Here is a 12,571-nt window from a genome sequence, read left to right as displayed (position 1 = left end):
GAAGACAACCTTCACTTAAGAGTTCTCAGCACCTTCAGTAGGCAAGAAAATGAAGCTCTCACGCAGCTGATTCTGTGGGTCACTGAAGGAATCTACAACATCTTGGGCCATTTTAAGATTATATTTATAGTTGTCTGAAATTCTAGATATGTATTTTCCAGGAATTTGGGCAGGCCATCTGCTATCCTTATTTCTGGATCTAGATTACTACAAATACTGGGGTTTTTTTAATGATAAGAGAATCTTGAAAGACTAAAACTTTTTAATAGTATAGTTATTAATATGTACTAGCAATGGAATGGGCAGGTACTACAGCCTCAAAAATAGTATTCAGTAAATAAAATAATAATTATTGTTACTGCTGTTTTGCTTAAGCAGAGAGTCATCCATTGTTTACTTGTATATAAAATTTTTGTCACTCCAACTACTGACTCATATTGACTCAGAAAGAGTTTGATTTATACTATGGTATATTTTTTCTGATGTTCTGTAAATCTCCTGAGAGCATGCTGTTCTTAAGAGTTTTTCTGTTGGGTTACATGGCATTATTAAGTGAGAAATACTTTGTTTTAAATTAATAACAAGGAAAGCCTTACTTCCTTCCTACAGTGATAGAAAAAAAAGTGTTATTATAGCTAAAACTCTGTCCGCACCTCAAACCTTATGTCTGATGTGATGCACCTAAAATTAGTTATCACCTGATAAACTGAGTTTATTACAATTAGTTTACACTGAGTAATAGGTTTGATGTAACTTTACTGAATCATCAATTTATTGAAGAAGGTAAGATATTTTCATCTAAGGACACAGGTTAGTTTATACCACCCGAGCACTTGACTCAATTATATTGATATACTACAGAATTAAGTGCTGCTTGAAAACTGCATCTACAGAAGCGTTGAGCACATGCACAAACTTTTCCAGACCACTAGAAGTATTCAAATGTGGACAATCATTCAAAACACTGAGTTAACAGAGATGAAGGAGTTGGATGAGCACTTCATATTGTGTGCTTTATACTGTATAATACATAGAAACTAATTTAAACTTCATGGAATAAGAAAAATGAAAATAAAATTTATCTGCTCAACACAGTTATTTGTAGAAGACTTGAGGAATTCCAGGAAAGCCAAAAAGAAATACCTTTCTTTCTAACTTTTTTTGGGTAAGAGAATAAGAGATAAGAGGATGTAAGATGCACAAGCTACAACTTGTGCTATAACTTGCAAAAGCCTAGTCATCAGACACTATGAATATAGGAAATATTTTACTCAAAAGATATTTGAAAACTTACATTATAGGGGATTTTATGACTAAATTACAAATCTTTGAAAACGGAATTACAGAGGAATTGCTGGAATATTAGACAATGATCAGCTATCATGAATGTGGCTATGCTTTTCAATTAAAAAAAAAAAGGCATAAAATGTGGGAAGCTAAAGATTCAGTCAATAACTGGAGTACTTTCATGTCCTGCAGTTATTTCAATAAATCTCAAAGATCTACTATCTTCTAACAAATGACTGAAGTCCGTTGGTACTTTGGAGACTTAAAAACATGTTTTTGCCTTATAAATGAACTAATCGCCTTATTCTAGGCCTATGATTTGCCTGCTTCAGTCCTCATGGCATTACCTTCAGCTGACTTGTAGCTCAGACCTGCTGCAATACTTAACAGATGAGACTAATCCCTGTCTTTTTAATTGCCTTTATGCTTTGAATCTTGTTCTCATTTTCCAGAGGTTAAAAATACTTTGATAATTTAAGCAGCTAAATAAAGCTTCAGAGTACAGTGGTGTGTTCACTTTGTATTCTTAGCTTGCCATCTACAATCACAGAGTTAATTCTGACATACCGTTGTGAGCATTCTATATCTGATTGCATTAAAATAGCTTCCCACGTCATATTTTAGCAGATAAAATTAAAGTATTGACTCTTCTAGCCGAGGCTGGCACCCTTCATAAGATCATAATCTGTGGTACAGAGGAAAAGAAGGTTGTTTCAGTGAAAGTTAAAGATGGGCAAAATTCAAGTAATAATGCCCACTATACTACTTCTACCAGCCCTATTTTTGAAAGAAAATTTTCCTTGTATATCCTTTGATTTACCTCCCAATTATAATTATTTTCCCCTTTTGCTACTCTCTTTTATATTGAAACATACCATGCCATCACATCTTATTTTTAAGCTTTCACCAGGGTTATACATAGAGCACGACTGTTCAAATGAATGTTCTTCTAGACTCTGAATTAAAGAAAAGGGCATTTGACATGCTCAGTGCATAAGCAGTCAATGTCTAGGCATAGTTTTTCAATCCAATTTAAGCTTTACCATACAAGAGCAACTTTCTCTTTCCAATTGTCTACATTTTAAAATAGAATAACAGTAACTTCAAGTGTCCTCTCTAATCTAGACAGAGGTTTCCATTCAGTTACATGCCCACTTGTTTCTTTCCTAAGATAATATTTCTTGCATAAAAAGAAGAATCTATCTACTAAAAAAATAAATAAAAGTCACAACAACATGTTTTCCAAACCTTTGAAAATATATTGTTTTTTCAAAATCCATTTTCAGCTATGTAAATAATGATCTGAAGGCATTATTTTGTGTGCTCTGGCAGAAAAGGTTTATGGAGTTATATAAATACTTCAGATTCCTTGCAACTGCAATTAGAATACCCAGCTTGTCTGTTTTTGTAGCACCCAAAAAGTTAGTGCTAATGAAAATATTCTGTGTTATTCTTGCATCATCCATATATTCCAGGATAGAATAATCATTTAGTAAAGCACTGAATTAGCAGTACTTAATCTTCAGAGTACATAAAGCACAGACAGTGGTAATGCAGACACAATCACATCAACAATTATTTCTTAAGCCTGGCCCGGCTGAAACACTTCTGAGTGCCTGTCTTGATTCAGTCTTTGTATGATGTTTACATGTGTACATTATGGTGGGTTTGCATCTTCTAATGGAATAAGACCTTTCACAAGAAGCCTAAACAGCCACCAGTTAATGCAGACTTTCATTCACCACTCAGCAGAGATGAAAAGATGCAAATTTAATTAGCATTTCCCAGAACTGTCTAGTTTTGTATTATTAGTGGAACTTCAAAATCTGCCTTACTAAATATTTTCTTCAGAGCTGACCCAATTTTTTTTTTTTTGTAACAGAGGTGAATGTAATGAAAAAATACTTCCTATAAAGCCCTCTAATTTGTATATTTATAAAAGCTTTAATGTTCCTGTTTTTCTTGTTTTTAGGGGAGTACGTTGTTATGACTACACATTTTCATTTGAAGAGAAAGATTGGTTACTTTGTCATCCAGACTTATCTGCCATGCATCATGACAGTGATACTGTCACAGGTGTCCTTCTGGCTTAACAGAGAATCTGTTCCAGCAAGAACTGTATTTGGTAAGCAAGACCTATAGACTGCTTGGCAATCATAAGCCAAATAGGTTTAAAAAATTTTACGGTAAAACTAGCTATGCGTAACATGATACCTGAGAGCAGCACGAGCCTGGACATACTGCATTATGGAGCAGTTAATATGTTTCATTGTGAAGATGTAGCAGAAACTGATTTAAGGTCCAAAGCTTTTAAACTGATTGTAAAAAGAGACCTGAAAATACCTTAAAGCAATCTATTATGGTTCGATTTTTCCAAAATAATAAGTGTGTGAATAAAACATTTCTGACAATTGCAATGACATTTCATGGTAGGGATTGTCAAAAAGGCTTTAATCAAAGGGTGTTGGTCATTTGATGTCCTTAGGCCCTTTGAAAATTCTTATCTTAAAAATCTTTTCAGTCCCTTTTGCAGGCTGCTGCTAAAGGTCTGCTGTTGAAATCAGTGACAATTTATTGTGCTTACTGCATTTGCTGAGTGCATCTGTTCATGAATGTAAGAAGGCAATCTAAAGGACTCCAGGTTTATACAGTTGGTCTTTAGTGCTTTAACCACTGGTTCCAAATGCCTATCTTAAAATTAGAAGCAAAAGACTAGCATATTCTTTGGAGTTATTAATCCAAGTCAAGTATATAATTAAAAAGAAAAAAAAAAAAAGATGTAACAAGTCTTCAGTTAGGGAAAACAGAACCTGAGATTGCTGACATGTGACCTAGTCGTTTTTGCTATGTTTACACTGGATACCTGAACACCTCTGGCTGAAGGAGGTGGAAGAATACACAGCTGAGTTGGCTTTTACACTCATTTCTCTGCCTCAGGGCACTGCTGGGCAGGACATGATGGGCCCTCCTGCCTCACCGAAGAGAATTTACCTGTTTACACTGAACACAGCAAAGCTGGAGAGTCACAAGGCCTTATGCTGAGAAACTGAAAACTCTGAAGCCCTTGTTGAACAAGAGCTATTTTATTCACCTTCTCTGACACTCTCCACAGCTGTGCTTTAGTTTCCCTGTGCCTCTGGAAATCAATCACAGCTTGCATAGCCTTAGACCTCATGAACTAAGTAGAGGCTTTCTGTTGACATACAGAAGTGCATTTATAGAATAATGGTTTAGAGCACAGTATAATTAAAATTTTTTTACATAATGATGTTTAGATTAAAATTCAGAACTACTTTTAGATGTTAATCATCAACTTCACTGAGAATTAACCTGGGAATTATGGGCCTCTGTAGTCAAAACTATTGACATTTTAACTACTTTTTACCCCTTATTTTTTGCACATGCCACTAAAAAAAAGAATGCCAGATCATCAGTTTGAAATACTGCACTTCATTGTCCCTAGATGGAGAAAAGAATTTCCTAGGCTCACAATCAATAACATAAAATACCGTACCACGTTCAGGCTGCTGTCTTCACAGGCTCAAGAACTCACACATTTCTGAATGTTTCCCTTTCAGAAGACAGTTATTTAGTAAACAGTCTTGTGTTTACTCCATCATTATGTATCAAGATAGCTTTTTCATTTCTTAATGGCAGTGAAACAATGTTTAAAAAAATTTTGCATTAATGTATATGCATAAGGAAGCACAACTTACATTGCTTAGTCCTCTTAGTACCACAGATAGTAACAATGACAAATCCTGATTTGCTACTATGCAAGAGAAACATAAGCTCACTAGTAATGAGTCAAAGACAAGATTAGGTTGTCTCTCAGGGAAAAGCAATTGCTTCCTCGTTAAGCACTAATAATTCAAGCTCTTTACACCAGCACACAAACACATTGTTCATTATTGGGCCTATTTTAGACCACTGCACGTTTTCACTAACACTCAGTGCAGGGAAGATGAATTCACAAGACACATTCAATACATGACACTGCAGTTGTCAAGGTAACTTGTGGACATGTGATTTGATGTAAATGTCTAGCCTGCACTTGTAGATTTCCACCCCCCTGCCCCAAGCAGCTGCAAGGAAAGCGAGTTCAATACAGTCCTGCTTACCCACTGTGGCCAGTTAAGGGAAAAGGTTCATCAGCAGTGAGAAGCTCTGATACCAGCAAAGCAAATTACATTATCTTTGTTCTTACACAAATTCTACTTTCAGGGCATCAGTGAATTAAGGGAACAGAAATCTAAAATCATCAATTCAAATAAAAGTAATATCACATAAAGCTTAGTGCATTTGAGTATACATTTGAAGGAACATATACCAAATAAGCGGAATGAAAACAACAAGTGTTTTAGTTTTCTATCTGAATATCTTAAAACTGTTGCAAAAAAGAAAAAAAAATGCTAAATCATTACATCTGTAGGACAATTCGCAGGACAACAACAAGGAACATAAACAATGATTCTCCCAGTACCACAACGAATAGAGTAGTATCCAGCCCAGAACTCAAAATATTATTTTCATTCTAACATTAAAAAATATTTGTTTACTACAAGAATGTCAAAGAATAAAGGTATAAAAGATGTTTTGAAGATCGGGCAACTTCCACAAAACTTGAAATCTGATATCCTGAATTAGCAACTGAATTTGAGTGGGGAAGTTTGTAAGAATTTGGGGTGAAGACAAGGCTTTCCCATCCATTGTAACAGTTGAGAAATGAAGCACAAACTATAGCTGCTGATCTAAAGACACTAAACCTGCTTGCTTTGCAGGAGTGACAACTGTCCTGACAATGACTACTCTCAGCATCAGTGCGAGAAATTCGCTCCCCAAGGTGGCCTATGCCACTGCCATGGATTGGTTTATAGCCGTCTGCTATGCCTTTGTGTTCTCAGCACTCATCGAATTTGCAACAGTGAATTACTTCACAAAGAGAGGCTATGCGTGGGATGGCAAAAGCGTTGTTCCTGAAAAGGTAACACCACGTAATATCTAGCTCAACAGGTCATACTGTATCATGCTTGCTCACTACATGGGGTTTTTTTTAGCCTGTTAGAAATTCTTATTATTTAGAATAGTAAGTAATTATTCCAAGAGAGTTTCCTCATGTGTTCACACACAGCATTTCTACATATAAATAATTACTTAGACATTGACTGCCTGAATACTACTTTGGACATACTGCATGATACTTAATGCTATTGACAATTTAAAATTTTACTGAGAGTTTGACTTGTGTGACTAAGCAGAAAGATAGATGTGATTTTTTTTTTTTTTTAAGGGAAGGCAATTAATTTTCTAGTATTCAAGTAAGAAAAAATTTGGATGCCTTAGTATAAATGTAGGAAAAAAAATCTTGTGTTTGACAGTTTCCAAAGTATATTGCTCCCCAACACGAACTTCAGGAAGACTGCTCTGTGATCATGACTGAATAAATCACCATAGGCCTTTTTCTTTCCTTTCTTTTGCCTCCTATCATTTCCCTATTTTTTAAAAATAGAAATATTATTTTTACTTCTTAATCTTAGTGATCAGACCCAGTCTGTAAATCACAGGTGCATCAAGACATTGTTGAGAACATTTAGAGGATGAAAGAAAACGTTTCTCACTTCCTATGAGTTCTCATGTCAGCTGCTTCTGTGAGGAAGCTCATTTAGTTGGGTTGTTTTGGTTTTTTTTTTTCCTAAAGATCTTGAAAGAGACATTTAACTTGCCTAATTGATTATTATGAACATTCACAGACTAAAGATTCAGCAGAATAAATATTTGGAGGAGCAGATGTTACTGATTGGTACGCAAATACATGTGTTTAATTCAGAAGTGTATGCCTATATACATTTTTTATGTTGTTGTTGCTATTTTAACTGCATAAGTTAGTGTGAGGAAACAGAAATAAAATTAGGACATTTACACAATGACAACTACTATAGAAGTACTGTAGAACAAATGAGTGAAGTAACAAAACAAGCTTACAGTAATAAACTGCATGACTGATGGTGAATACTGAGTTTTCAGTTACTGATGATACTTTAATTGAAAATAATTTGTCTGATCTTAGTTGTGCTCCTGTCTTCATGATATCTATTGTAAAAAATGGGCTGTATTAATAGAAAAAAATCTTTAAATGTTAAATATTGCCTTGCTAATATAACCTACCTTGTAACATAGTTACTATAATCAGCCATTTTATGTTTCAAAGAAAATTAGGTTTGCAGAAAAAAATCCAACATACCAATACAAATGCAATATTCAAACACTGTTTAAAACATTGAAAGATTTATGGGTTTGCGTTCCTCAGCAGATAAGGGTCTTTATGTGTCATTTGATAAGTCAGCAAAGACATACTGGTACCTGGTAGAGTGCATTATCTGCAGAAGTGAGGAAAAGCAAGCAAGGCAAACTAACAGTGAACAGAGCATCACAGCTTAATAAAATTTAGAGCTCTAATTAGCTATCATATTGCATTTTCATAAAGTTGAATTTGACACAAAATATTAAGACCCTGACTGGTGTCAGGGCTTTCTGTGGATTAGATTCCTCATGCAGTTAAACCTACAGAAAGGGTTTGCTCCAAGACGTCTGTGAAGCAGTTCCTTGCCTGCTCTATTTATTGCTACTCTCTAGAGTATCTGACCAAGAAAAAAACGGGACTGGCTTCACATTCAGCAAGCATGTTAGCAGCCTTGCTGCTCAGGAGCAAAAGAACGGACAGATAAACATCTCTGACATGGCCCTTCTTCTGAGTATTTTTCCTCAACCTTTTTGGTTCCTCCTATTTAGCAGAAATATTCTAAGACAACTTGAAGCTTTTTCTTAGCCTCAAGCTACGCTGAATATTATTGTCATGAAATAAAGAGCATCTACATCATGTGAATACCTTTTCTCACTGAGCAGCAGAAATTTAACATTTCAGCTTTCATTTCCTTCCTGTGTGGGGCTCCAAGTCATCCTTCGACATGCTGCTCCCCACTTGCCCTGATGCTTTCACAGCTTCCTTCATGTTCCCAAGTGTCCTGCAGGAGCCTAACTGCTCCCTGACACGTTCACCTCCTGGACAAGAATGTTTTACCAAAACCACACTACTGGGTGGTCTATATAGCTATCAATCTAGCATTGATCTGCCATAAAAAGGACTGTGACTACTTGAAAAAATATTGCTTCCAAGGGACAGCTGCTTCTGGAAATAGAGAATTGTTTGCTATCTTGTGAAATGACATAATAGCTCACATTCTCTTTAACCTTATAGCCATATCTTTTTTTTTTTTCTTCTTCTTCTAAGAGGATAAAACAGATAACATTTGCCCATTCTTTTTGTGGCAAATATTACCTGATGATTTTATAAGTGCTTGGGATTTTTTTTTTTTTTTTGTATCTCTTCTTTTTTTTTTTCTCTTCTCATAATCAGAGGAACTTGGAGCAAAGTGATGCTTTTCTTTACAACCCCTTAATGACTCACTTGCTCTCTCTCCTATGTTTATCCTTGAGCAGTGGCTGAAGGAAGGGTTGGGACTATCTGCCACAGGAATGGTGGAATTCCAACTAGTATCCTGAATGTCAAAATTTAAATGTTTTCCTACAAGTAGATCCTAGAAGTAGAATACTAGAAAAGATCAGGACCCAGGGGGAAAATCTAGATATTCTTCCTGATCAATAAGTTGTTCTTCACTAAAAGATTTCAGTGCGTTCTTGCTTTAGCAATATAGGTACATGAATGCAAAAATCATACAACTATTTAAGTCCTTGTATATTAAATGCCATTTCAGCCATTACGATCCAATTGTAACATTCAAACAAGAACATTAAGTTCCTATGCCATAATGCATATGTTTTTGGTGGAAACCATAGTGAATAGAATACTAGCAACTTTACATTTTATTAAATAATCCACTCCCTTAGTGCATGGTCACATGATATTTTTATTGAATGTTTTTATGTACGAGCTGTGTTAGAAAGCATTATATAACATTATTTGTCTTAATATTGAAAGCTACATTAAGAAATTCAGTGTCTTTTAAAGTTTTGTTCTGTTCAAGAAGCACAGTTGATTAAGGGAATATTTAATTATGAGTGGTTTGTCACTGCTGATTACTGTTAAAGGTAATTTTGTCATTCAGTGAGCCTCACTATCAGCATAAGTCGTCATTACAGTTTATCCATCCTCTAATTTGGTTTAACTAATACAAGTAATGCAGAGGAATGATTTTGTCTTTTTCTTCACCTAAATATATTGCTTGAGTCATGTATCCAGACACTATTTTCTTACAGCTTGTTACAATTTATGGTATAAATTTCATTAACTGCAAAATTTTATGGTGCTTTTTCATAATCACATCTGTTGAGAAGACAGTGCGAGTAAAACATTTTATTTTTTTCTTCAGCCAAAGAAAGTGAAGGATCCTCTCATTAAGAAAAACAACACATACACAGCAGCAGCTACGAGCTACACCCCTAATATTGCAAGGGACCCTGGGCTGGCAACCATTGCTAAAAGTGCAACCATTGAGCCCAAAGAAGTTAAGCCAGAAGCAAAACCTGCAGAACCCAAGAAAACTTTTAACAGCGTCAGTAAAATAGATCGACTATCAAGAATAGCCTTCCCATTGCTTTTTGGAATCTTTAACTTAGTCTACTGGGCTACCTATTTAAACCGGGAGCCCCAGTTAAAAGCTCCAACTCCACATCAATAACCTCATTTATTCTTATAGTTCTGTTTTGTCCTTTGCTCTGGGAATTGCTTCCCGTTTTCACGTACAGTAATTCCCATTTGCTTCATTGCCTCTGTCTTAAAGAAAATAAAGGTTTCTTCATTTAACAAAAAGTAAAATATATCTCTATATTTAAAAAAAACCCCCACAACTATGTAAGTGAGAGAACAATATAAGTGATATACTTTGAAAAAGTGATTCTGATAAATGGGAAAGAGTTGTAGAGTAATGAAAAAAAAATAAGGAAACCATTTGTAGATAGCTTAGTACTGAATGTCCCCAAAAGGTATTGTATATGTACATGAAAAAGATATTTTTATTCAAAGGATTGTGGGGAGTGGAAAAGTATTCTTAATGACATTCCTGATGCACATACTATACCATACTGTTTATTCAACCACTGTTTATAATCTAATCAAAGATGTAAAGTTTTCCATTTGCTGAATCCCATAAAGATATGTTATTTTCTTAATCCCTTTTCTCTTATATACGCCAAACCACCTGACTTAGAATGCTAAATGGTCTTTAAAGAAAAAGGAAGTCTGCTTACTCTGGGTACAGTTTGTCCCTGTACAGCACATAAGATCTAATGGTAACAGATGCTTTCATCTGCTGTCTTACTACAGTTCGTTCAAGGCATTAAGTTGTCACTAGACTAAATTTAAAACCAGTTGCGCAATCAAGTGCAGATCCCAAGTTCCCTCAATTACCTGTGTAATTCAAACAATTCCTGGATGCTTTACAGACAGCTTTTTCTCATCGCTATGTTTTAGAGAGTTAAAAACAAACCAAAACAAACTAACAATTTTTGCAAGCTCTAGATATGTTGAATGTATTATTTTATAAAACGATACATTAAAAAGAAGCTTTAGACTGAGATTTATGGATAGCAGAAAGACAAAATATAGTATTTAAATAATATATGTAAATATGCAGCATGAGATTGTACATTTTTTTACTTTTTTAAAGTTGTGTTCTTAAAACATTGTGTAGGATTCACCTCTTAGCTCTTAATATGTTGTTAAATGCTCAATAAAACATATTTAGAGCCTGAATTAAAAAAAAAATCAGTGGTACTGGAAAGCCTCAAAAAATAAATACGCAGAAAGGCCTTGGAATTAATTCCATTTGTAAAGTGGTTAAGTGTACAGTAGCTTGCAATTTGACAATGTCATCCAATGTATACTATTAGATTAAGGACTGGTCTGCTCAGGTCATGCATAAATACTAGAGTATGGGATTATATTTGGTAGGTATAATGTTGAAATATTTGTTAAGACAGAAGTTCATCTGTATATTACTGCTATATTTGCCGATACATAACTGTTACAATAAGTGATGTAATATATGTAGCATTAAATACAAAAAAGTCATACATAAAAGAATGTACAGGAAAATAGATTTTATTGAGTAAACTTACTACATTTCATTTTTAATGTAGCAATATATTTGTAGGAACAATATGTAAGGGCTTTAAATAAAAGATGTCCATTTTGCAGGTATTGTGCTCCCTTTAAAAAAAATTCTAGTCAGTATCATTACTGCTGATACTTCGAAATAAAATTTCAAATAAATATTTTTCAGAGAGATGGGAAGAATGGTGGATAGTTGCAAGCATCAATTAAAAAGATGTAATATATGGTATTGAATGAATTTTAAAACAGTGCTACATGAGCCTCTAGAGAAACAGCTACTGAAAGTCAAATTCCGTAGGCAATGTTTTCTAAACTCTTTCACAATAAATCAAAAAGTTGACATTCTCTATCTACAAAAGGAAATAGTTAACGTTTTATTTACAGAAGATTTTTTTTTAAATAATGCTTCATTGTCTAACATTTAGTTCTGTCTAACCTTGATAAGTTATCTGATTGGAGCTTATTAAAAGGGGATGTTTCATCTTCTGGTATCATGTGTAGATACATGTATAGAAAAAATAAACTATGGCTCTTTAACTTCTGTGTACTTGTTTATCTTGTTATTTTTGGCGTTAAACTAGTGTGTTCATTTAGGGCATTTTATCTTTCCAGCAATTCATAGCTACCTTTTGGTCTGCATTTTGCACATTAGATGTGAATATTACTTAAATAGTCTGCTTTTTGCTATGCAATGATTGCATTATATCACCTCTTAGTTAGTCTATGCCAATAGTATTATACTGTATAAACTTGATTGCACAGTTTATCAAAGACAAGGTATTCTCTATGTAGCTTTTTTACAATGCTTTGCTAAACCATGTAATAATAGTAAGTCTTCCTTGAAAATAATGATACACTCTTATAGAGCACAGTTTCTGTTTACTCCTGGGATAATTTTAAAAAGATGACATTGAATGTTTATTGCACTTCAGTGCAATGTGATGTGGCAATAAAACCTAAATCTAATAGAGGTTGTTTATGGCAGAAGCATGTATTGCTTTACAGAGTTTAGCAAAAGCTCTTTATTTTATGTCAGACTGTAATTCTATTATAATAATAAAGCTAAAAATGTTAAATAATGAAAGTGAATGTTTTACTTTGGTTTTCTTTAGTTACTGTCTTTTATGACACGTTGCTTGATAAACTGCTATTCAT

The 12,571-nt window shown here is 34.3% G+C and overlaps 1 protein-coding gene across 4 annotated transcripts in view; it reads left to right on the top strand.

Annotated features, from left to right (window-relative positions):
* Positions 1-11,957, top strand: part of GABRA1 (gamma-aminobutyric acid type A receptor subunit alpha1) — a 42,589-nt gene extending 30,632 nt beyond the window's left edge. For all 4 annotated transcript variants that reach the window (XM_086758572.1, XM_086758573.1, XM_086758570.1 and 1 more), the window contains 3 exons: positions 3,260-3,412; positions 6,069-6,271; positions 9,675-11,957. In XM_086758572.1, coding sequence (XP_086614698.1) covers positions 3,260-3,412; positions 6,069-6,271; positions 9,675-9,983 — 665 coding nt within the window. In that variant the 3' untranslated portion in view covers positions 9,984-11,957. The remainder of the gene's footprint in view (positions 1-3,259; positions 3,413-6,068; positions 6,272-9,674) is intronic.
* The last annotated feature ends 614 nt before the right edge of the window (positions 11,958-12,571 follow it).

The sequence above is a fragment of the Chlamydotis macqueenii genome, chromosome 14, assembly GCF_036417535.1.
Source record: "Chlamydotis macqueenii isolate bChlMac1 chromosome 14, bChlMac1.mat, whole genome shotgun sequence".
NCBI lineage: Eukaryota > Metazoa > Chordata > Aves > Otidiformes > Otididae > Chlamydotis > Chlamydotis macqueenii.
This window is presented reverse-complemented; position numbering and strand designations above follow the sequence as displayed.